Below are 27,399 nucleotides of genomic sequence, written 5' to 3'. Positions count from 1 at the left end.
TATTAGGACATATCCCAAAAATGCTAGTATACAATACTACCCAAGAGAATTTTCAGAAAAGGAAAAAGAAACATTTGGACAATCAAAATCTTTGGCTGATTTTCTTAACAACGTGTCTATAAGGTAAACATTGTATATTAAATTTAAAAATATATAAAATGTGTATGTTTCCTTGTAAAAGTAGATTATAATAAGCAACTGTATCTACAGCATCTATATAGAAACTGGAGACAATTATCAAATACTCATGAGCATATGACATACTCACTCTAGAGTCTCAGTCTTTCTTTCCTGAGCAAAATCTAGTCCTCCCAATCTAAGGCCACGCCAAATGTAATGCGAACCCATAAGATTATATAGAGGTAAGTGTAGTCGGATGTTTTCCTAATTGTAAATTAGCAGTTATTTTACAATGTATCATAGTTTCTTTTATTTGAGTATTCTCCTCACTTCCATTTAATCTTGGACAACTGAGTCATTGTTGACTTTTATAGGATGGCAAAGATGAGGATGCTGTGAATGGATGATGAAGATAAGCAAAAAATACCTTTGTGAATGAGACACTTGAATTCAACTCAGCACCTTTGGCTATCTCATCCTTATCATAAAATTTTGGTCACTCTCACTGGCTCTGAAAGACTCCCTACTGGACAGAACCATGGGGATTCTGCCCTCTCTCTCTCTTTCCATGTCCTCATCTCTGGTGTCGCTACTTCTCTGGATAAGGTCCCACATTCCGCTCCTGGTCTTCTTCTTTGATGGTCCTAGGGTCCTGTGTTTCTGGACTGTAAGATTAACTGCTCCCCCATTTTTGTTACAAAACTTCTACTTTTACAGTTGTGACAATTGCAATTTGTCATGATAACAATTACTCACTGCTGAATCATAAGAATCTTATTCCCATTTCCCTTCACCAGACATATCTAGACAAGATGAAAACTATTCAGTGGGGACTCTAACTCTACACACACACACTCTGAAACTAAACTCCCTCTTGAAAACTTGTAAGCCAGTCATTTCATACCTTTATTGCCTCTCATTTTAGGTAGCCAATGTCTAAGTTGCCCATCCCTATCTACCTTGTATACAGAGGAATGGGATTCATACTTGATGTGAAGACTCCTTCCCTCAGTTGGTATTTTGAGCGACTACATCCATAAGTATAGGTCAACTTCATCAAATTGTAGCAATTTACACTTATAGCCTTTATTTTTTAAAAAATTTTTTTTAATCTTCCTCTCACTGAGTTCTGATAATCAAGCCATCGAGGCTGGGTCAAATGGGTACTGTCTGCAAGTTCGGGTGTTTTTGTGCATCTCCCCTCAAATCCTATCAGCTGGATGCTTCACTCTCAGCTCTAGCCCGCTATGACTATGGACAAGAGCCCTTTTATTCTAAAGATATTGCTCACTGAATTTTATCCAAAAGGAGCCTAAGCTCAAACCCACTGCCACTGAGCCAATTCCAATTTATGGTAATCCTATAAGACAAAGTAGAAGTGCTCCATTGGGTGTTCTAGGCTGTAAGTCTTTACAGGAGTTCTGGTGTGGTGCTGTAGGATAAAGCACTGGATCAAAAGGTCAGTTTGAACCACAAGATTGGCAGTTCAAATCCACTAGCAACTCCTTGGAAACCCTATACAGGGTCGCTATGAGTCAGAACTGACTGGATGGCTCTTAACAAAAAAAAACAACAATGAAGTCTTTACAGAAGCAAGCCACCTCAATTTTTACCCTTGAAGCAGCTGGTGGATTTTAACTGCTGACCTTTGAATCAGCAGCCCAGTGGTTAGCCCACAGCATACATCCTTTCTGTACCTGATGGAACCATTATTTGCAAGAGAAGGAAATTATTGAAAAGGAGAAACTTCTAGTGGATTTGCAAAGCAACTAAGAAAATTTCACTTTGGAGATGGACTTTGACTTAAGGTAAAATTTTCTCCAGCCTCTGATGTATCACTCTCAGGGAAATGAAGAAACAAGAGACTTTCCTCCTCCCTCATGAATTACTTCCCCATTCTGACTGAGAGGGAAATGGGGAGAGACTCTAAAGTCACTGTCTTTAACTTCTCTCTTGAGAATGCCTTTCTTACTCAGACTGAATTAAGTCCCAGTGTCATGCTGTAGGATAAGCACTGGGCTGGTAATTGCCAGCTTGGTGGTTCAAACCTTCCAGCCACTCCTTGGAAACCCTATATAGGTGTCTCTATGGAGTCATCAGCAACCTGCCATCTTACCTGACCAACATGCCTGCCTGCCATCTGACCACCTCTACAACTGTGTGAGCCATTTCTTTGACATAAACTTCTCTTTATATATACATATGGAGTCCTGATTGGGGTGCTTTTGATTTTTAAAACATTATAATGCCCTCGACCACAGGTCGGTTTAAACCACAAGTTCGGTGGTTAACACTCACCAGCCGTTCCTCAGAAACCCTGCACAGGGTCGCTATGAGTCAGAGCCGACTGGACAGCACTTACCACCAACAACAACGTGAGTCGGAACCGACTCAATGACAGTAACAATAATGTTTTACCTGGAACTGCTTTGAAGCAACGTTGCAGCTCCTTTTGAAGACAGATTTAAAATTTTAATTTAATTAAAATTAAATTTTAATTTTAACAAGAAACCACCTGGGGTTCTTGTTAAAACACAGGTTATGACTCAGTACATTAAGGTGGGGCCAATGCATTTGTAACTCTCCAGTCATGCAGATATTGCTGGTCCATGGACCACTTTTCACAAAAGGTATCACCTTGGTATTGTTAAGTGCCTTCCAGTCAGTTCTGACTCATAGCGGCCCTGTGTAGGGTTTTGAGTTTCTGAGACTTTTAAATCTTCGTGGGAGCAGAAAGTCTCATCTTTTTCATACTGAGAAACTGGCAGCTCAAATTGGGGTCATTACGGTTCAAAGTCCACTGTTTATTGTATTTGCGTAATTTTTAGGAGTATTTAACAACAACAACACTAAGATGCAACTGGCCCAAGCCATGGTATTTTCAGTAATCTCACATACATGAAAAATTGAACAATGAATAAGGAAGACTGTAGAAGAATTAATGCATTTGAGTTATAGTGTTGGAGGAGAATATTGAAAGTACCATGGACTGCCAGAAGAACAAAAAACAAATCTGTGTTGGAAGACATGCAGCCAGAGTGCTCCTTGGAGGCCAGGATGGCCAAACTTCATCTTTCATGCTTTGGACATATTGTCAGGAGGAACCAGTCACTGGAGAAGGATATCATGTTTGGTAAGGTGGAGGGTCAAAGAAAAAGAGGAAAACCCCCAGCGAGATGGATTGGTACAGTAGTGGAAGCGATGGGCTCAGGCATAGCAACGATTGTGAGGTTGGCCCAGGACTGGGTAGTGTTTTGTTCTTTTGTACCTAGGGTCACTGTGAGTTGGTACTGACTCAATGGCACCTAACAAGAACAACAATGAAACTAAAGTTGATGATTCCAACCAACCAAGGGACACCATGGAAGAAAGGCCTGGCAATCTGCTTCCATAAATATTATAGTCAAGAAAACCTATAGAGCCTAGCACTATTCTGTAGCACATGGGGTCACCCTGACTCAGAATTGAGTCAAAGGCATTGGGTTTTTATGTGTGTGCATATGTACACATACAAGGTGGCTTCAAAGAGTTTGTAAAAAAATGCAATTATCTTTCTTTAAAAAAAAAAAAAAAATCATTGTGAATTGAGTGAAGGATTACAGAACAGATTATCAGTCCTAATTCAACAAATCATGCACTTCGTGCCATTACAATGATTACAATCCTTTCTATGTACCATCAATTAACAATAGTTACCTCTAGTCACTTTAACTTTTGCACACCTCCCTGTGTCTTCCAGTACCTTCTTCTTTCCTGTGCCAACCTACCTCTGCTTTATATTGCCTTCTCCATCACTCAAATTAACATGTATCTACCCTCTACCCAGGGAATAAATTTTACTTCCCTCCCACCTCTGGCAAATCTACTGCACAAGACCTCTTTAAAGTGTTCAAGAGCAAAGATGTCAGCTTGAGGACTAAAGTGCACTTGACCCAAGCCATGGGTTGGGTCATAAGCATGTGAAATAGCCTCATAAGCATGTGAAAGTTGGACAGTGAATAAGGAAGACCATAGAAGAGTTGATGCATTTCAGTTATGATGTTGACGAGTAATATTAAGGTACATTGGGCTGCTAGAGGAGCAAACAAATCTGTGCAGGAAGCAGTACAGCCAGAAAGTTCCTTAGAAGCCAGGATAGCAAGACTTCATCTCTCATACTTCAGACATACTACCAGGAGGGACCAGTCCCTAGAGAAGGACATTATGTTTGGTAATGTGGAGGGTCAGCGAAATAGACTGAGACTCCCCAAAGATGGATTAGCACATTGGCAGCAGCAATGGGCTCAAGTATAGCTGCAGTTGTGAGGATGGTGCAGGACTGAGGGGTTTCATTCTGTTTTACATAGTAGGGTCCTTATGGGTCAGAACCACCTCAACAGCACCTAAGAGCAACCCACCCTTGGTAACCATTACAAAATGTTTCTTTTAGCAAGAAAACTTTTTTTTTTTTTGGAATATTTACAACAATGTTCTCTTAAATAGTTGTTCTTTTGTGGTTGACTAATTTCTTTCAGCATAATGTCCTCCAGGTCATCCATGATTTAAGGTGTTTTGCATATTCACCATTATTCTTCAACATTGCATAGTTTTCCATCATGTGTGTGCACCAAAGTTTGTTTAACCATTCTTCTGTTGATGGGCATTTAGGCAGTCTCCATCTTTTTGCTATTGTGAATAGTGCTACAATGAACATGGGTGTGCATATATCGTGAGGATATATACCAAGTAGAGGGATTTCTGTGTTATATGATATTTCTATTTCCAACTCATTAAGGTGGCACCATATGGTTTGTCACAGTGGTTGCATCATTTTATAGTCCTACTAGCAATGTAGGAGGGTCCCAGTGTCTCCATACCCTCACCAGCATTTGTTTTCTGTTTCTTTGAACTTTATTATCAATGCTGGGGTAAGATAATATCTCACTGCTATTTTGATTTGAATCTCCCGGAAGACCCCCAGTGAGATGGATTGGCAAAGTGGCAGCATCAATTGGCTCAAGCGTGACAATTGTGAGGCTGGCCCAGGATTGGGTAGTGTTTCGTTCTGTTGTGCATAGGGTCGCTATGAGTCAATACCAACTCGATGGCACCTAACAACAACAACAATGGCTAATAATTATAAGCATTTCTGCATATGTTTGTTGACCACCTGAATGTTTACTTTAGTGAAATAGTTCATGCCCTTTGCCCATTTTTAAATTAGATTGCAATCAATATTGAGAATTAAAATATGAATAATTGCTGAATAGAAAACCAATTTGCTTTGTAAATTTTCACCTAACTCACAATAAAACATTTTAAAAAATTAAATATAATATATTTGCTTCTTATATACTTAGATAATTATATTTTGTTTTGTTTTCTAAATTCGCAATCCTTCTTTTTAAAGATAAAATTGGCACATTTACATTTAATAATTTAAAAAGTTGTTTGAAGCATGAGGGAGCCTAGTTTCAGAGGGTATGGGGGAAGGTAGAATCTCCACTGAATGGTTTTCAACCTGTCTGGACAGGGCTGGTGAAAGGAGATGAGGTAATATTCTTGTGGTTCAATAGTAAATAATTGCTATCAGGACTGATTGTGAGTGTTGCAAATGTAAACATAGATGTTTTGTAACAAAAGGAGGGGACTGGTTGACACTGTAGTCCAGGAGCGGAGGACCCTGGGACTGTTAAGGGAGAAGAGTGGAGAGTGGGACCCTATGCAGAGAAGCAGTGATGCCAGAGATGGAGGCAGAGATGTTGACATGGAGAGATGGAGCGGCTGGGGACTCTGGACTTAGAGAGGGCGAGGGGCTGTGTGCTGAAGGCCGGGGGGCAGGTTTGCAGGGTATTCCCTTTGGCTGTTTGAATGGTTAGATGGTCTTGTAGATCTGATGACTGCTCAATATTCTTCTGAATAGCTTCTTGCTGGTATTGAAGATGTGTTGTTATTATTGCCATTTTCCTTAAACTATCTTCCGAGTGCAAGATGGCATCTTTCTGTAGAACCATGTTTCGAGCTGTCTGACCTAGCAGCTCAGAGCTCTGGGAACCCTTCAGCACCTGCTTGGTAAGCACGATCACATCAGTACCACAGATGTTCACCTTCTCGGTGAGAAGCCCTTACAGTGATTGACAGAATCGCACTTGCAAATCTGGTGTCCCAGTCACCATTACCTCAGCTAGTGAACATCCTCCACGTAAATTTTTGCATTGAGTTCATTTTCTTTGTGGGTTTTCTTTACATTCTCTTCATTGCTGTTTTAATATTTATGAAATCTTTCTGATTTTTCTCTTTTTTATCTTGATTTGCAAGTGTATTAATTTTCGTTCAGGTTACCCTGTTATTTATGAATTTTTCCCCATTTAAAAAGTCTGTTTTATCTCAAAATCTGCTTGACTTCTTTTCTGTTTGAAAGTTCTGTATCTACACTATTCCCTTTTTGTTTGTAGTTGACTTCATTATAAATTGATGTCTCTAGTTCCTTGTTTTCAGTCTTGGAGGTTTAGTTTACTTTGAATACTTATATATCTGGATTGAGTTCTGGGTAGTGTTGTTACATATGTTAATCTCAGGTTGCTGTCTACTGTTGTTGGTTCTCAGTCTAAAGAACACCCTTTAGTATTTTTTGTAAAGTTGGTTTGTTTATTACAAATTCCTTTAGTTTCTGTTTATCTGAAAATGTCCTTACTTCGCCATCATATTTGAGGAACAGCTTTGCTGGATATATGATTTTTGGTTGGAAATTTTTTTTCTTTCAGAGTTTTGTGTATATCATCCCATTGCCTTCTTGCCTTCATAGTTTCTGCTGAAAAATTCGCCAAATTAGAGCTTAGTCTTCATTCGTTCTCCTCTGTAGATAACTTTTTGTTTTTCCAAAGCTGCTTTCAGGATTTTTTTCCTTGTCTTGAGTTTTGGAAAATTGATTGATATGTCTAGTTGATTGGGGAGTGGGGTCTATACTGTTTGGGGCTTATTCAAATTCTTGAATGGCTATTAGCTTATTCAAATTCTTGAATGGCTATTCTTGTCTTTCATGATGTTAGGCAAGTTTTCTTCCACCAACTCTTTTTATTGTCTCTTTCTGTTCTGGATTTCTGATCACCCATGAATTATTGTACCTCATGGTGTTTCACATAAATTTAGGTTTTCTTCTAATTTTTTTCTTCTTCTTCTTTTTTTTTTTTTTTTGTGATTGTTCTTCTAGGTTACTAGTATTGAGAGATTTCTCTCCAAGGTCACGAATTTGGCAAATTTAGGCTTCCACTGATTTAAATCTACTTCCTTTCTATTCAGTATACGTTTGAGATTAATACAAACATTTCTGAGATGTTTGTATTAATCTTCTGGGTTTCTATTTGTAGAGTTTGTATTATTTCAAAATTTGCATACATTTTGTCTGTCTCTTCTTATAGTATCTTCCTAAATTCTTCTAAAGTTTTTTCTATGTTTTCCTTCCTTCAATTTTCTGTCAATTCATTGACGGTACCCAAATATTCTTCTTTTGGATTTTTTTCTCAGGTAGCTCCATTACCTTTAATACTTCAGAAGTGTTTTCTAGCTGCACATCTTAATCATGTATTTGAGTCAGTCTCTCGTTTGCTTGTGCATGCTAAAATCACTTGTTGTCTCTGAGATGTAGTGTCATTGTATTTGTGTATAATTGATGATTGTTGGTGTGTTCTTAACCTCAAACCAACTGTCCCCTGGTGGGTATAATTAGAGAATGGAAGTTTGTGCATCATTTTCTGTTCACTGTTCCTGCAGTTCAGTTTAGGGTGGGTTTGGCTGGTGTTAGCTGATGTCTTTCATTAATCAGGTGGTGGAGGAGCTGGTATTGGCTCTTGTCTGCTGGGTGCAGCTGCAGAGGGTACAGTTGTAGTTAAGCTGTATGGGCACAGTTGCTGTCTCCTGTCATGTGGGGCAAGAGGAGAAAACACACACAGGAAAACACAACAGGAGAAGCAAAAAATAGCAAAATCAGAATATGATAAAGGAGAAAAAGAGGAGCAAAAAGTCAACAAGAGATAAAGAATATAACTAAAAAGAGAAAAAGAACAGGAAAATAGAGCTGTACAAGGGAAAATAGGGAGAAAAAGAGAAAAATACACTAAGAAAACAAAGAGAGGGAAGATGAAAAGAAAAAGAGACTAGACAAGTAAATTTAGTCAAAAAATTAAGAGAAGAAGAGTGTGGAAATGAACAACAGAAGAAAAGAAGGGAAAAAAGTGGACATAAAAAGGATCAAAATCAAGGGGAAAAAAAAAGAGATGAAAGACTAAACAAACAAAAACAACTGAACAAAGAAAGGAATAATAAACAAAAATCCAATGTGGTGTTGGACCCTCAGAGAAGAAAATTCTTAGGGCCTTCTGACAGCCAAGAATCCACAAGGTGAGTGGAAGAGGAATGTGACAGCTGAGTTCCCAGCCCTAGCTGGAGTTACTATAGGCCTAAATGTTGCCTGTGATCAGGACACCCAATCCAGAAGTAGTTGGTTGAGGCTCTTCAGGTTACTAGTTTCAATGTCTGCCAGAACCAGAGGGCACTAAGGGCAGGGTAGCTAATACTGGCCTAGAGGTTCTGTGGGTTGTATAGATCTAGAGTAGAGCCCATATGTTTCCAGGAGCCAAGGTGGTATAACAGGCTCCTACTACACTTACCTACATATAATCGTATGGCTTCGCGTTACATTTGGTGTGCCCTTAGAATGGGATACTTGCAATTGTTGCATTCAGTGTTTTTGTTAAAAGATGATTAGTTCTTGCCTTTATTTTATAACATTTAACATGAGCGATAAGTATCTAGTCAGGTTTTCTAGAAAGAAGACCAGGTAAGATATGTACATAAACCACAGTGATAGTATACTTTACTACCTATTTAAAAATTACTGGGGAGGGAGAGGAGGTTTTCTACTGAAAATAATTGTTTTCAATATTTTCAAGTATTTCAGTATTCAAAAGTTTAAGACTTCTTGGGACATTTGTTAAAAAAGCAGGTTATATCCAGTAAGGTTTCTGATTATTTTTTTGTAACTGAAGAAATAGCATTTGAGCCAAAACTAAGCATTGCTAAATATTGGTATTTGATTAAAAGTTAACTTGTGTCATTTCTGCAAACTAAACTTATTCTGAACAAGGTGTAATGTCCTAATGATAAAAGATGTCTAATATAGTTACCTTTAAAAAATACCTAGTAATTTGTGACTTTCACATGTTACAATAGAGATTTACCAAAAGCAATTGCATTTATTAGGAGTGCAATACTGGAATAGACTGTAGATTCAGCATTTGGATCATTGAGCATCTTATCAATATAAATTGTGTGGATTAAGGGAAACCTTTCTTGTTAATAAAAGCTTCATACTAACTGAAACAAGAAGAAGAGTAAGGAAAACTAAAGGGGGATGGAAACAGAATTGAGCAGGTAACCCAAAGGGATTCCAGAATGGATGGCATGTTGTAGAAACCATACACAAAGCAGCACAGGCCAAATCCAGGCTGGCATACAACCCCCCCACCCTGACCCTGGGCTGGCACACACCTCCTCATCACACCCCACCCCTGTCTGTGCTCAGTCATTATCCTGGGAGGCACAAAGGAAGCTCCAGTTTGGAAACAGGTGAAAGGGAAAGGCCCTGGAGCTGTCAGCTAAGCAGCCCCTGCAGGTAAACAGCAAGTTCTTTCTTGAAACAAGTGTTGAGTAGCACACCACCATGAAAAGCTTTTTTCTCTTTAAGGCATTTATTTGAAATGAGGCTCATCATTAGTTACAAAATCTAAGTGAAAGCTATAGTTCTTTTGGTATAAATGAAGTAGAAGGGACTTCTGAAATAGTCGCATGATTGACTAACAGAATTCAACATCTTAATTGTTTTCTTTTTACAATAATAGTGTTGAAATAGCCCTGCAACAAAATGAAATCATGAACACATTTATCAATGACTGGAAATACCTGGCAGAAGAAGAAGGTACCTATGGGGACAAGACTGATACCCATCTGAAAGAGTACCAGTCCTTCACCGACCTTCACAGTGTAACAGAGAAAACGATTACCTGTGTCTCATGGCATCCCACTATCTATGGTGAGACTGAAGTGACTGAGCTTCCCTTTTTCTATGTAAAATTGGAAACCAGCTCAATTTCAATAAAATTACTTCCATTTGCTGAGTGCCAAGTCCCCCACCAGTTGCTTTTGGCACCTTCTCACAGCTTGGCATTCTCCTGGCAACCCTGTGGGAAATGCATTTTTATTTCCCTTGCACATTGAGAGGAACAGAGCTCATCTAAGGGGATCAGTGTATGGATGTGTGCTTCTCTATCTCTAGATGTGGAATGGCTGGGTCATAGAGTAAATATATAGGGTGATCAACTATCCAGATTTGCCCCAGAGTGAGGGAATGTCCAAGACTGAGGAGTTCCTGGAACTCAGGAATTTCCATTTTAAAAATCAGGAGAGTCTAAGCAAACTGGGAAGTTAGTCACCCTACGTCTATATGTAATAATTTTAAACACTACTAAAGTATCTTCCAAAATGGTTGTATCATTTTCCATTCCCAAATGAGAGTTCCAGGTGCTCCACATCTTCCCCAGCACTTGGTATGGGATTTTGTGGGTTGTTTTTTCAAAAAACATTCCAGAAGGTATAAATTAAACATTCTAACAGGTGGGGGTTGGGAGGGGGAGGTTATGAGTTGCCGCTAATCACATTGTCATCAGTTTGAATATCTACCATCTGTTCGACAGGAGAAAGATGAGGCTTTCTGGTCCCATAAAGATTTACAGCTTAGGGAACCCTATATAGGCTTGCTATGAGTCAGAATCGACTTGAAAGCATACCACCATATATAGAGAGAGAGACAGAGAGTCCTGATATGGCACCATGGAATAAACACTGAACTGCTAACTACAAGGTTGGTGGTTTAAACCCAGTCAATCCTTATAAACCCTAAACAGGGTTGCTATGAGTTGAAACTGACTTGACGGACTTAACAACAACAACAGCTTGCGGCACTGTAGGATCAGCACTGGATTGCAAACGGCAGGTAGGCAGTTCAAGCCCACCAGCTGATCTCAGAAACCCTATACAGTGTCACTTTGAGTGGGAACTGAATCGACGGCAATGAAACAATAACAACAGGTGTATATGTAATAACTTTTGTAAACTACTGAGCTATTTTTCAAAATGTTTGTTATCATTTTACATTCCCACAAGGAACAAATTCTAATGATGTTTGTTACATATCATCGACTTGGTTCCAACTCATAGTGACTTTATGCACAACAGAATGAAACAGTGCCCAGTTCTTTACCATCCTCACAATCATTGTTAAGCTTTAGTCAAGTGATGCTACCACTAGATAGGGGTCTTCCTGGTTTTCACTGACCCTCCACTCTACCAAGCATGATTATCATTCTCCAAGGACTGGTTCCTCCTAGTATATGTCCCAAGTATGAGATAAGAAGTCTCATGATCCTGGCTTCTAAGGAGCATTCTGGCTGTACTTCTTTCAACACAGATTTGTTTGTTCTTCTGGCAGTCTATGATACTTTCAATATTCTTGTCCAACACCATAAATCAAATACATCAATTCTTCTATGGTCTTCCTTATTCGTTGTCCAACTTTCACATGCATATGAAGCTATTTAAAATACCATGGCTTGGGTCAGGTGCTCCTTAGTCCTCAAACTGAAATCTTTGCCTTGAACACTTTAAAGAGTCATGTGCAGCAGATTTGACTAAGGCAATACATTGTTTAATATCTTAACTGCTGCTTTCATGAGTGTTGATGGGGGATCCAAGTAAAATGAAGTCTTGACAACTTCCGTCTTTTCTCCATTTAACATGATGCAATATTGGTCCAGTATTGAGGATTTTTTTTCTTTTTTTTACTGAGGTGGAACCCATACAGCAGGCTGTGGCCTTTGATCTTCATTGGTAAGTATTTTAATTCCTCTTCGCTTTCAGAAAGCAAAGGTTACATCATTTGCATATCGCAGGTTTTTAATGTGTCTTCCTCAAATCCCAATGCCACACCTTTCTTCATATAATTCAACTTCTCAGAATATTTGCTAAGCATACAGAGTGAATAAACATGGTGAAAGAATACAGCTCTGGTACACTTTTCCTAATTTTACACCATTTAGTGTTCCCTTGTTCTGTTCAAACAACTGCCTCTTAGTCTAAATACAGGTTCCTCATGAGCAATGAATTGTTCCAAAATACTCATTCTCTGCAATGTTGCCCAAAGCTTGTCATGATCTATGCAGTTTAAAGCCTTTGTATAGTCAATAAAGCAAGGTAAACATCTTTCTGTTGTTCTCTGCTTTCAGTCAAGATTCACCTGACATCATTATCTGAATCCGGCTTGAACCTCTGCCTTGAACCCTGTCGATATGTGTTGCAGCCATCTTTAAATTATCTTTAGCAAAATTTTACTTGTAAGTGATATTAATGATATTGTTCAATGATTTCTGCATTTCATTGAGTCACCTCTCTGGAATGTGCACAAATATGGATCCCTTCCAATCAGTTGGCTAGCTAGCTGTCTTTCAAATTTCTTGGCACAGATGAGTGAATGTCTCCAGTGCTGCATCAGTTTGTCAAAAGATTTAAATTTTTATTCCATCGTTCCCATAGTTTTATTCTTTGTCATCAGTGCACCTTGGACTTTTTCCTTCAGTTCCATTGGCTCTTGATCATATGTTATCTCTTGTATTTGTTGAACTTCATCCATTTCTTTTAGTATAGTGACTTTGTGCATTCTTTCCATCTTTTTTTTTTTTTTTTTTAATGCTTTCTACATCATTCAATCGTTTGCCTGTATAATCCTTACTTCCATTCTTTCAACTTGAGAAATGCGTTTTGGTTTTCTAATTCTAGGTCTTTGCACATTTGTAATACTTGACTTTGAAATTTTCTGTTCCACCCTTTTGCTTCCTCATTTCTTCCATTTGTGTTAACATCTTTACCCTAGAGAGTAAGTTTCAGAGTCTCTTCTGACATCCATTTTGGTCTTTTTCTAACTTCTTATCCTATTTTAAAATGGCCCATACAAGTCCATTTCAGCTCACTAATGCTTAAAATAGAGATCTTTATGTGTTTCATTTCATTTTGGCAATCTCCAATTTTCCTAGATTTATACTTCATGCATTCCATGCTATTATTAATAGGTATCTACAGCTGTTTCTCCTCATTTTAAGTTGTGTCCCATCAGTAAATGAAGAGCCCGAAGACTTTCCTCCATTCAGGTCAACTCTTCTTTGAGAAGGTAGCTCTTTCCTAGTCATATTTTCAGTGTCTTCCAGCATGAGAGACTCATCTTCCAGCACTGTATCTGAGAATATTCTGGTGCTATTCATGATGTTTCAGTATTCATTATTCTGGTTCTATCTGACAGTGTTCCAGTACTATTCGTAAAGTTTTCAGTGGCTATACATTCAGATGCAGTTTCTGTCTTAGTCCAGAAGCTCAGCTAAAACTTGTCCACCATGGGTGTACCCTGCTGGTATTTAAAATGCCCATGGCACCGCTTCCAACATCACAGCAACATGCAAGCCACTACAATATAACAAACTGACAGACGAGTGGTGAACAAATTCTAGTAGGTATATACATATTTAGTGTCCTGGTGTAAGATAAGTACTATACTGCTATCTGAAAGGTCAGCAGTTCAAACTCCCCAGTTGCTTCTCGAAAACCCTGTGCAGGGTCACTATGAGTCTAAACAGAGTCAACAGTACTTAACAACAACCATAGGTTTATGTATGTATCTCATTGTGCCTCTGATGGCATAGTGGTTTAATCAGTTCAATTCTGACAGGCACTCAGTGAGAAAACAATGTTGCAGTGTGCTTCTGTAACTCTGCATGTTTTGATTTATTGTTGTTGTTAAGTGCCATCGAGTCAGTTTCCACTCATAGTGACCCTGTATTGGGTTTCCAAAGAGCTAATGGTGGGCTTGAACTGATGACCTTGCAGAATTCAGTCCAGTGCTTAACATTAGTTACAGAAATATGGGGCCTGTGTTGTTGCTAAGCACCAAATAGGTTCTGATGGTGTTAATGAAACCTGTATAGGGTTTCCAAGGAACAGCCATGGATTTGAACCACAGACCTTGCTGAAGTCAGTCTAGTGCTTATTCCACAGTGCCACATCAGGACTCCATGAACCACTAAGAACAGCTTTATTTTGCATTAAATAATTTGATTCTGGGAGAATGTATAAACGAGGTAAAGCAGGTGTTCCATAAATGGTAGTTAAACTGCTATAATTAGAGATCCCCGGTAAAGAGACACAGATGATGCTTTCTGCTGTTGAGAATTAATGCACCTACCTTAGGTAGAAATATACATCTGTATATATATAGAGAGAGTTCTAGTGTGGTGTTGCAGGATAATGCACTGGAATGTGGAACAGAACATCAGTTGCTCATATGCAAGTTCAGGTTGAAACTAAAGGAAATAAATACAAGTCCATGAGAGCCAAAATATGGCCTTGAACATACTCCACCTAAATTTAGAAATCATCTTCAGAACAGATTTGAAGAAACAGACACAAATGACCTAAAACCAGAAGAGTTGTGGGGTGACATTAATAACACCATACAGGAAGAAAGTAAAAAGTCATTAAGAAGACAAGGAGGAATGAAAAGACTAAAATGGATGTCTGAAGAGACTCAGAAACTTGTTCTCCAGCACAGAGATGCTAAAGCAAATGGAAGAAATAAGGAGGTAAAAGAGCAGGAACAGAAATTTTCAAAGGGCAGTTCAAGAGGACAAACACAAATATTATAATGAAATGTGCAAAGATATGGATTCAAAAAACCAAAAGAGAAGAAACTGCTCAGCATTTCCAAACTGAAAGAACTGGGGAAAAAATTCAAATCTTGACTTGAAATACTGAAGGACTCTTAAAAAATATTGAATGATGGAGAAAGCATCAAAAGAAAATGGAAGGAATCCACAGAGTCATTGTAGCAAAAAGAAATGGTCTATGTTCAACTATTTCAAGAGGTAGCATAAGATCAAGAGCCAATGGTACTGAAAGAAGAAGTACAAGGTGCACTGAAGGCAATGGCAAAGAACAAGGTTCCGGTACATGATGGAACGCAAATTGAAATATTTCAACAAACTGATGCAGCACTGGAGACCCTCACTCACCTATGCCAAGAAATTTGGAAGACAGATACCTGGCCAACTGATTGAAAGAGATCCATATGTATGCCCATTCCAAAGAAAGGTCACCCAACAGAATGCAGAAATCACTGGACAATATCATTAATATAACATTTAAGTAAAATTTTGTTAAAGATAATTCAAAATTGGCTGCAACATTGTTAGGTAACTGCCCAAAAGTTCAACTGGATTCACACAAAGACATGAAATAATAGGCTATCATTGCTGATCTCAGATGAAGCTTAGCTAAAAGCAGAGAATACCAGAAAGATGTTTGTTGTTGCTGTTGTTAAGTGCCGCCGAGTCAGTTCCAACCTATAGAGGCCGTGTATAGGGTTTCCAAGGAGCATCTGGTGAGCTTGAACCGCCAACCTTGCATTTCAAAGGACTTTGCAATCTGGCACATTAACCCACAGCACCACACCAGGACTCCAGAAAGATGTTTACTTATGCTTTATTGACTATGAAAAGGCTTTCGATTCTACAGATCATGGCAAGATATGAACAACATGGTAGAGAATGAATATACCAGAACACTAATTTGTGCTCATGAGGAAACTCTGTACCTAGACCAAGAGGAAGTCATTCAAAATATATATATTTTTAAATTTTGTTTTAATTTCTCGTAGCCACAGTAAAATAAACTGGTGCTGATCCTGTAAAGACTTACAGCCTTGGAAACCCTATACAGAACAAAGGAACACTGAATATTTTTAAATCAGGAAAGATGTGTACTAGGGTTGTATTCTTTCACCACACTTTTTCAATCTGTATGCTGAGCAAATAATTAGAGAAACTGAATTATATGAAGAAGAAAATGGCATCAGGATTAGAGGATGACTCATTAACAACCTGCAATATGCAGATGATACAACCTTGCTTGCTGAAAATGAAAAGGATTTAAAATACTTACTGATAAAGATCAAAGACCACAGTCTTCCATATGAGTTGCACCTCAATGTAAAGAAAACAAAAATTCTCACCACCAGACCAATAAATAGCATCATAATAAATGGAGAAAAGATTGAAGTTGTCAAAGGTTTCATTTTGCTTGGATCCACCATCAACACTCATGGAAGTGACAGTCTAGAAACCAAATGGCATATTGCATTAGGCAAATCTGCTTCACAAAACCTCTTAAAGTGTTCAAGAGCAAAGATGTCAGTTTGAGCCTGACCCAAGCTGTGGTATATTCATATGCATGTGAAATTTGGACAGTGAGTAAAGAAGACCATAGAAGAGTAGGTACATTTGAATTATAGTGTTAGAGAAGAATATTAAAAGTGCCATGGACCGCCAGAGCAACAAACAGATCTGTGTTGGAAGAAGTACAACCAGAATGTTCCCTAGAAACCAAAACTTCTTATCTTGTACTTCAAACATATAATCAGGAGGGATCAGTCTCTGGAGAAGGCCATCATGCTTGGTAAAGTGGAGGTCAGTGAAAAAGAGGGGGACCCCCAATCAGATGGATTGGCAGAGTGGCAGCAGCAGTGAGCTTAAGCATAGCCGCAGTTTTGAGGATGGTGCAGAACCAGGTAGTGCTTCCTTCTTTTGTACATAAAGTTGCTACAGGTCGAAACCGACTCAGCAGCACCCAGAAAATCTTTACAGGAGCAGACATCCTCATCTCTCGCCCTCAGAATGTGTGATGAGTGTGAATGTTAGACCTTACTCTTAGTGTTTTATGCCACCAGGGTACAGTCTTTGTTTAAATAAAATCACGCTAAAGGGTTTGCTTACTGGGCTTCCTATTATAAACTGAAGATGCAGATAGTCATAGAACTGTTACAAAGATGAAATGTGATCATAATTATAAAGTGCCCGGTACATAGCCTTCTGTCAATGCAAGCATCTCAGTATTGTTGTTGCTATTATTACTACTCAGGGGACCCGGCCAACTGCCTTTTTTGACACTTATTAATGACTAGAAACCCTGTACAGGGTCGCTATGGGTCGGAACCGACTCGACGGCACTTAACAACAACAACAATGACTAGAAAGCACTGTCTCAGGTAATTAAAGTTGCTTGCTGGGCAACATTACCCATCAGTTTTGTAGTTGAATGAGCAAGTAGCAGCTATGTTTTTGGTAAATTTCTCCTCAAGTCAGCACTGTCCAAAAGAAATATTGTTGCTGTTAAGTACCATCGAGTTGATCCCAACCCATAGCAACCCTGTACAGGGTTTCCGAGGAGGGACTAGTGAGTTTGAACCACCAACCTTGCAGTTCATACGGACTTTGCAGTCCAGCGTATTATCCCACAGCACCACGTCATATAATGCAAGGTCTACATATATTTTTAAATTTCTAGTCACAACAATAAAATAAACTGGTGCTGATCCTACAAACACTTCCAGCCTTGGAAACCCTATACAGGGTCACTACAAGTCAGACTCTACATGATGGCATTGGTAGTAGTGGTGTACCATGGGGTTGGTTGTGATGCATAGGGACCCTGCGTAGGATTTCCAAGGCTGTGAATCTTTATGGGAGCAGAAAGGAACAGCTGGTAGATTCAAATTGCTGTCCTATGGTTAGCAGCCCAGCTTGTAACTCAGTACACTACAGGGCTCTTTTGATAACTGTGGGTTTGGTTTTATATGTATACACAAAACTTAACATACAATAATATGCTGATTTACATTCTTTTTACCAGATCTTTGAAATGCGCTGTTTGCTTTACACTTATTGTTGTTATGTGCCATGCTGTTGATTCCAATTCATATTGAGCCTGTTCAGGGTTTCCAAGGCTGTAAATCTTTATGGGAGCAGAATGCCTTATCTTTCTCCTGCAGAACAGCTGGTAGTTTCGAACTGCTAACCTTAAGGTTCACAGCCCGATTCATAACCACTATGCTACCAGAGTGCTTCTCAATTTGACCCAGTCAAGTACTCAGCAGCTACATGGGGCTATTGTTATTGTATTAGATAGTGCAGCTTGAAGAAAATTCTTATGACTCCTGTACAATGTTTTTACTGCAATTCCACTGTCTTAGTCTGAGTTCTCTAGAGAAGCAAAACCAGGGAAGCTTTTTATAGATATAACTATATGTTGTTGTTAAGTGCTGTCAAATTGGTCTGACCCATAGCGACCCTGTTTTGAGTTTTAGGAATGACTGGTGAGCTGGAACTGCCCAATTTCAAATCAAATCAATTTTGCAATCCAGCTCATTAACCCGCAGTGCCACACCAGGATTCTCTCTCTCCCTCTCTCTCTCTTTATATATATGTGTGTACTTACCACCTGGTCCTTGGAAACCCTACATAAGGTCGCTATGAGTCCAAACTGATTCAACAGTGCTTAACAACAACAGCAATTATAAATAGGATCATATCAAAGAAATGGCTCACACAGTTGTAGAGGTGGACAGGGTCCACGTCCATAGGTGAAATGTCAGACTAGAGGTTACTGGCTCAAGCAACTACAGTGCTGATGAACCAAGATCAGTAGATAAAAAGGCAGACAGGCAGACAGGTCTGGTAGGTAAGAAGGCAGACTGTTAACAACTCCTAGGATCAGCAGGTAATAGAGCAGGTCACTGGCTTAAATCCCAAGAACTGGAAGTCGCAGGACAAACCAAATGAAAGATACAGATTCAGTGGAGAGCAAGCAAGCTTTGTCTGAGTGTCTAATATATTGGAAGCAGACCACACCCCCAAGGAAACGCCCTTACAGTTGATTGGTTGCTCATAGGAGACCTCATCATAGAGTTGATTACATTATATTAGATCTAATGTAGGGGATAAATATATCTCAACTGTCAAGCTACTGAGAATCTTGGCCCAGTCAGGTTGACACAAAACCTTAACTATCACAATCTATTAAAATAGAAATGAATAGTGACTATGTAGAAGAGCAAAAACTTAAAGTACATCTTCATGTACAGTTATTGCAGATTTTAATTTCAAATTGCTTTTCAACTAGGGCTAATAGCTGTGTCGGTGGCTATGCGGCTCACCTTGGAAGACAGAGTTCACTTTTCTGGCAAATTATTGTTGCAACCATCGCTGATTCTTTTCTGGAGTTTCTCTGACCCCATTCATCCTCAGGTATTTAAGTAGAGTCATCCAGATAGTCTTGAGTTTTCAGTTTGTCTTTAGCATTTTTAATTACAAAATATGTTATAACCACTTAATTGATATCACAGACCCTCATTAATTTAGACTTTCTTTGACTTCGATTTGTCATCATTCAATTAGAGCACAACTAAAGTTTGTACTCTGCTAATTGTAAAGGATAAATTCACAAATCAAAATGTTTTTTTTAAAAAAGATTGCTAAGAGGAAGGTTTAACATGTTGAAAAAAAAACCTTTTATGGCCTTTACTTAAGTACTAATTATTCCAGCTTTGTTTTACACTAATTCTCTCATTCCAAGCATCTCTAAGGACCGTGAAGCAGACTACGGCAATGAGTGAGTGAGAGACAGTGGGGACTGGTGGGGACTATGATCGATTGGCACGTCACAGCCCATCTGTGGGAATAGCCACTCCTCAGCTTTCTTGTTGCCAGGTGGCCCATTTGTCAAATGAATTCAGAAACCTGGGGTTTTGTGTGAAATCGCTCTATTTTTAAATAACTCTCCTAAAATCAAACCAAACCAAAATACACACCAAACAACACCCCACTCAAACCAAAACAAAAATACACAGCAACCCAAATAAAATAAGGCTGAAATCTAGTTTGCTCCACAGAGTCCCAGTGTCCAGTTACGGTAGGAGGGGGTTTTATAGTATTAAATGTCTTAAATATAGTAACATTTTGTTTCTATACAGTGTCCCATAACTAAGACTTTCCCCTTATTGACTCAGATCCTCTGCTTCCTTCCTTTCTTTCTGTTGTTAGATGCCTTCTGGTTGATTCTGACTCCTGGTGACCCCAACTGGTCTGAATAAAGATAGTTTTGCAGTGATAGACTCTAGATATTTTAAATATTATTGATCCAGAAATAAAATAATAGATTGTCTAACCCTTTCTTGTTGGCCTAGTTGACCCAAAATTAGTGCTAGTCTCTTGCTGTGATTTTCTAAGTTTTTAAGAAAGGAGCTCTGGTAGCGTAGTGGTTACGAATCGGGCTGCGAACCTTAAGGTAAGCAGTTCGAAACTACCAGCTGCTCCGCGGGAGAAAGATCAGGCTTTCTACTCCCGTAAAGATTTACACCCTCGGAAACCCTGTACAGGGTCGCTATGGGTCAGAACCGACTCAATGGCACTTAACAACAACCCTGCGGATCGACTTTCTACTCCACACTATGGATATGTGACTAACATCCAGACGATTAGGAAGAGGAAAGAGAGAACCTCCTTTTCTATGTTTTGAAGAGTAATATTAAAAAGACAAGCAAATAATTCCTTAAAGACACAACAGAAATGATTTATTCTACTTTTGTTCTAATCAAAACTATGTTGTTGCTGTTGTTGTTAAGGGCTGTCGAATCCATTCCAACTCATAGCAACCCTGTATAGGTTTCCTAATAGCAACTGGTAGATATGAACTGCTGACCTTGCAGCTTATCCTACAGCACCACACCAGGACTCCATCAAAATAGAACAGTATTAAAAGACTTTATTTTCAAAAGCAGAGGTTTTTCTACAATCCACAGAGTACCTACCAAATGAACTAAAATATTTAGAGTACCAAATAAACCAAGATAATTCACCTCAATTCCAGATTGAAACATTTAACTCCGTTTTAGAAAAATCAGTGGATTAATGGGGTCTTTTTTGTGTGTTTTTTTAACATTTTGTTTAAAGTGGACTGGCAACCATGCAGGTGTTTTGCTTTGTGATAACTATTGTTATCACAGTATTGTATTGGTGCTAACTATTATTTATGTACCTAGTTATTCACATTTGCATTAACTCCAGGGTCCTCTCTCTTGTTTCAAGGTGCTTAAGTTTGTGTACTTTTTGAGTTCTGTGTTATTTCAAAATTTGAAATATTATCACTGGTAATAACTCCATCTTCTCTTATTCAACACATTTTGTTTTTCAGTGCCCACTGTGTGCCAGGCGAAAGGTACAGCAGAGATCAAAACAGATAACATCATAGAGTTTACATTCTATACCTTTCAGAAATACTAATCTGATCATGATTATTTTTTGTTTATAAATCCAGAGGTAGACGTCTAGGCATGAACTCCATATGCACCTTTCTTATAGTTAATAAAATTAGACTTTTGGGTGTCCTCATGTCATCTTCTAGTTATGATATTAATAGGGAATAGCCTGACATATGTGGGGTTTTCTCACTTTTTCTTAACTTCATGGGGTTTGCTATAGTTAATGTTGGAGAGTCCGGATGACGTCTTCTGCTTCAAGTTCTGTCCCAGTGATCCCAACATCATTGCTGCAGGCTGCATAAATGGGCAGGTACTTATGGACTTTTTTAGAAACTGTTTGTTAATTTCAGTAGCATTCTGTAGTTAAGTTTTCATTAGTACGTGTTTGAAACTTAGGGATTTAATTCAGCAAAATAAAATCATGCCAGTCACCATGCCAGGATCTAGGATATAAACAGTGCTAGCCACAGTACCAATGCCGGGGGTGCTCACAGGGTAACCCCGTTATAACATCTGAAAATACACAACCAGGTCAAATCTTTTTGTGTTGCTGGGATACAACTACACCTTTGTATGAGATTACCTGGAAGAACAAAAACCAGTAATATTTCTTGGGCAAGAGGGTCAAGAAGCCTTCTTCTAAAATTTTCCTGGTGGCAGAGGTTAGGGGATGATTCAGAACATAAATTGAAATTCACTGGAAAATATAAATATATCATTCAATATACTTTTATCTAATATTTATTTATTTATTTAGAGATAAAAATTAGAATAAACTGAAGGAGACATAAACATAAATATGCCAACTGCCATCGAGTTGATTCTGACTCCATGTGTGTCAGAGTAAAACTGTGTGTCATCGAGTTTACAATGGCTGATTGTTTGTAGAAGTAAATAGCTAGGTCTTTCTTCTGAGTTACTGCTGGATAGACTCAAACCTCAGTTAGGAACAGAGCACATTAACCTTTTACACTACCTATGGACTCCTATTCATTTAAATAGAAACTATAATTCCCCAACCTTTTTGGACAATAGGTTGTTTTCACTTAATTCTGGGTCTAAAAGCAATTATCCCCACAATCATATCACAATCCCTAAGGCAGAAGAAAACCTCTCCCCAAAGCAGAGACTTCATTCAGAAATTATCTGGTATTTTTCTTGGACTTTTTTAAAGTGCTGAAAATTTAATAGCAGAGAAAACATTCAGTTTTTCTGTTATCTTTAAAAGTTGCAATGGGGTAACTGTCTCACTTAAGATGTAGACTTAATTTGTTTATTGCTTAAAGTGATTGCTTTATCAGACTTCTAACAATAGTTGTTTTGAGAAAAAAATCTTCACTATTCTGAAAACATGTTATAATCATATTTATGTCTGTTTTAGGTCGTCATGTGGGATATAACAGCTCATGCCAGTCGCATAGAAAATGTTAAGACAGGTGGTAGTAGAACTAAAAAAGCCACACTCAAGGTTAGCTTTTATAACTGTTTCCTTCCAAGTGTTTTCCATCCAAGAGTTTATATGAAGGTCCTTATTTAAAAACACAACAAAACAAATTGTAGCATCTATCCCAGCAGGTTATTTATTTGTTTATTGTTCCAATAAAATGAAAGCACCTGGTGAGTTGCCTATGGGAGAAAAATGAGTCTTTCTGTTCCCCGCCTCCCCAAAGATTTGCAGCCTCAGAAACCCTGTACCAGTTCACTGTGAGATAGAACCAACTCATTGGCACTTAACAACAACAAGGACTTACCTAAATTGATGCAGTTCAAAGAGCATTTGTCAAAAGTGCCAGGTATCCAGGTTACAGATTGTAGTCCTATAAGTTTGGACGTGTCACCTGACCTTGGCAGTAATCGTTTCTTTTGTGCATAAATCAAGGACTCACATTCCTTTCTGAAAGTAATATGCCATGATTTTTGTGAAGCTAAAAATTCTGTTAGAAGGGTTGGAAAATTCTTTAACTCTGAACCATTATTTACCCACCATATTATATTACACATCCACCCCTACCCACCCCTCAACCTTTGCTGTAGGACTCTCATTGGACTGGAAACCACAAGGTAGGCAGTTCAAACGTACCAGCTGCTCCTTGGAAACTCTGCATAGGGTCACTATGAGTCAGAACCGACTCAAAGGCACCTAACAAAAATTACACAACCGCCCCTCAACATTCACATCAATAGGTCTTCTACCAAGGAACAGTGGGGATGGAGCCTTCAATTTACACACAAAGAAATATGCTTGTCAAAACTGAGATGTCTCAGTGATTCTTTTGGGAGTGAGTCGATAATACTAAGAAGTTTAGAAAAAAATCTTAGACTAAACGAAAGGGGAACCTAGGTAATCCTGCTATCCACTTACTATACAGTGCATAAAAACAATAATTTATGGGTTTCCTTGAATTAGTATTTCTCCAAGTTATTAATTTTATTTAACACGTGCATTAGTTTCCTAAGGCTACCGTAACAAATCATCACTAATTGGGTAACTTTAAACAACAGAAATGTATTCTCTCACAATTCTGGGGACCAGAAATCTAAAACCGGGGTATCACTGGGCCATGCTCCTCTGAAGGTTCTAGAAAACGACCCTTCCTTACCTCTTTTTAGCTTCTGGTGGTTTGCCAGCAATCCCTGTTGTTCCATAGCATGAACTTGTATAGCTTCAATTTCTGCGTCAGTTTCCACATGACCTTCTTCCCTGTGTATTTATGTCACTTCTTATAAAGATGACAGTCATTTTGGATTAGGGCCCAACCTAATTCACTATAACCTCATCTTTACTTGATCACATCTGCAAAGTTGCTATTTGCAAATAGGGTCATTTCACAGGTGTTGAGGGTTATAACTTTAATATATCTTTTTTTTTTCCAACTCATAATAATAATAAGTATAAGGAATAAAGCATCAGCTTTCTTAAATTAACACCTAACTTTCTTTTAACATTCTTTTAGCCCATGTTTGTCCTTGAACCAGGGAGTAATAAAGAAGCCATGTATATCAGACACTGTGCAGTCTCTTCAATAGAAAATGGACATAAGAAAGTAATTACAGATATACATTGGCTGTCTGACACATTTGAGGTGAGTAGGGATGGCTTATCATTTTCTCCTCCCGGATTGTAACTTTCCAGAAGATTTTATCCAAAGAAAATGTTTCAAATCAGCAATTCATTTACTGCACACCAAGTAAATTTAGAAATGGGAATACAGATACATTTCAACTTGGATTGTTATAATTGCTAAATAAAATTGGTAGAGTCAAAATTGATGCAATATAATAATGAAGAAGAGAGTTTTATATATATAAATAGAATGAGAATATATTACACTTTTAGCATGTGTAGATTTAAAATTTATGATTTCAGCTATTTGGGGCAAGATCTGGTAGCACACTGGTTACGAATTTGGCTGCTAATCTCAAGGTCAGCAGTTCAGAACTACCAGTGGTTCCATGGGAGAAAGATGAGGCTCTCTGTTCCCGTAAAGACTTAGAGCCTTGGAAACCCTATGCAGGGTCGCTATGAGTTGGAACTGACTCCACGGCACATAACCACCACCAACTCTGAAGATCAGTCATATGTTGTTGTTGTTGTTATTAGATGCCATCAAGTCGATACTGACTTATAGTGACCTTATGCACAGCAGACCGAAACACTGCCCGATCCTGGGCCAACCTCACTACTATTGTCACGCTTGAGTCCATTGATGCTGTCACTTGGCCAATCCATCTCATTGGGGGTCTACCTCTTTTACTCTGACCCTCAGTCATATGTAATTTTGTGTAATTTTTGCCAAGCTGAATTGAATGTTGTCATGAGGTTGGTAGAGGAAAACTAGTTAACCGTTGAATGAGCTGAGCTGACTGTCCAGTGTCTACATTTCAGTTCAGCCTCATGTTTCTGTACTTGACTATCATCTCACAGAATGAGGTCTTTGTGAATGTTAGAACTGATAGAGCTCCCCAGGTGTTTCTTACAAAGATACCAAGGGTCTACTATGTAACCCAGATAATTAACAGGTGAGAATATAAAATATATATTTTTTAATTAGAGTTATGAGAGGTAATTAGTACTACCAAGTATTCAAATACATAATGTGAAGTAGCAATAATCTTCAAAGTATTAATGGATCAAAATAAATAGCTCAGATATAGTTTCTGTTATCTCTAAAAACTTCGCATAGCATAATGGAAGTATCATAATATAGGAAAGAACTCAATTTCAACTAATAACTCACACCAGACAAAATAATTAATTCTACATGAATTATAAATTTTAATTTAAATACAGAAAATTAGAGTAGGGTATCAGATTTCTGGAATCGGGTTACTTTTCTAAGCTTATTATGTCACAAAAGAGTAGATAGACAAATCCCAAGCACACATTTATAAATTCTAAGTTAAAAGATAAAAGACAAATAACAAAACAGAGGAAGATACTTGCACAGTATGTGATAAATATAAAAAGTTCCATTACATAAGCAAAAGGCATATAGTAAATAAAAACAGTTAGTAAATCAATGTGAAAAGCATTCAGCCTTTCTAATAGCAAAAAACAAACAAACAATAAAGCAACAGAGATGCCCTATTTGGGCCTATTTGATTTTTAAATTAAATACCCTGTGTTAGAAGTTAAGGTGGTAAAATGGAAAACTCTAACATTGTTGTTCATAATATGAAACTGGTTTGAAACCTTTGGAATGCAATTAGTCAGTGCGGTTCTTGAATCATACAGATTTGCAGACTTTTTGATCAGTAATTCCAATTTTTAAACTTATACTCAGAAGTATCTCAAGTAACAAAGTTCCACGTATAACTTTTTAAAATCTGTCAAAGTGTATGCATGACAGAAAATTTTCAAAGAATGCAAGTAAAATTGTATTTATGCTTGAATCTTCCATCTGCTACAAAAATATATATTAGAAATCATTAAAACTTAACCTCTACCCCTCCTTGGGCTTCCTACAACACTAAAGTGTCTCAGCCCTGTGTGTTTTCCATAGATGGACATCTGAACCCAAAAGGAAGCTCAGGGCAAGCACCTCTAGGGGTTTTCCACTTTACACAGCAGGAATGCCTCCGTAGAGAGAGGGAATTGCAACATGGTTTCTGAGTTGTTTATCAGTTAGCAGTAAACTCTTGATCATTCAGGCTGCAGTAGTGTCTGCCATGTTTTGTAGTTGCCTACCTTTTGGAGTCCTGATGTATCGCTGCGGGATAATGTGTTGGACTGAAAGGTCGGTTTGAATTGCATGGTTGGCGGTTCAAGTTCATTAGCCACTCCTCAGAAACCCTATACAGGGTCGCTATGAGTTGGAACTGACACAATAGCACTTAACAACAACAATGACAACGTCTTGTGAGGACTTACAGTGTGGCACTGTAGAATCAGCACTGGACTGCGAACCTCAACGTCAGCAGTTCAAGCTCACCAGCTGCTCCTCTGAAACCCTATACAGGGTCGCTATGAGTTGGAACCGACTCGACAGCAGTTAGCAACAAAAGCAGCCTCTTGTGAGGAGTCCTGGTGTGGTGCTGTAGGATAAGCGCTGGACCTCAAAGTGCTTTTGAACCACAAGACTAGCAGTTCAAATTCAGCAGTCATTCCTCAGAAACACTATGTGAGGTCGCTATGAGTCAGTACTTGCTGGATGGCACTTAACAACAACAACCTCTTGTGATATCTGACAGGCCTCATCAGGGTCCCTATTCTCACCCTTCACTCCATTGCTGCCGGAAGCTCCACCTTTGTGTACTACTATGCTCATAAGCCCTCACTTAAAGATAGGAAAGTGGAGAGGAGCATGCTTCCTGATGACTCGCAAGTGATGCCTTCATAGCCAGGTTGCCTCAGAACATCTCACTTTGTTTGAAAGCTAATTGATTAGAATTTAAGAATTTTTAGTGCTATGGGTAGTGCACATGGCTAAGTACTCAACTAATAGCTGAAAAGTTGGTGAATCAAACCCACGCAGAGGTGTCCCGGAAGTCATGCCTGGTCTTGAAAACCCTATTACACACAGTTCTACTTTGCACACAGAGGGTGACCAGGAGTC

The 27,399-nt window shown here is 38.5% G+C and overlaps 1 protein-coding gene across 1 annotated transcript in view; it reads left to right on the top strand.

Annotated features, from left to right (window-relative positions):
- The window catches only part of WDR63 (WD repeat domain 63), a 159,988-nt gene that overhangs the window by 81,094 nt on the left and 51,495 nt on the right, over positions 1–27,399 (top strand). Inside the window, exons 6-11 of the mRNA XM_006831075.1 lie at positions 7–123; positions 9,996–10,186; positions 19,207–19,331; positions 21,564–21,653; positions 22,725–22,811; positions 24,298–24,426. Of these exons, the coding sequence (XP_006831138.1) occupies positions 7–123; positions 9,996–10,186; positions 19,207–19,331; positions 21,564–21,653; positions 22,725–22,811; positions 24,298–24,426 (739 nt within the window). The remainder of the gene's footprint in view (positions 1–6; positions 124–9,995; positions 10,187–19,206; positions 19,332–21,563; positions 21,654–22,724; positions 22,812–24,297; positions 24,427–27,399) is intronic.

This window comes from Chrysochloris asiatica, unplaced genomic scaffold (genome assembly GCF_000296735.1).
Source record: "Chrysochloris asiatica unplaced genomic scaffold, ChrAsi1.0 scaffold00002, whole genome shotgun sequence".
In the NCBI taxonomy this organism is placed as follows: Eukaryota; Metazoa; Chordata; class Mammalia; order Afrosoricida; family Chrysochloridae; genus Chrysochloris; species Chrysochloris asiatica.
Note: the sequence above shows the minus strand (reverse complement) of the source record. Positions and strands in the feature narration are given on the sequence as shown.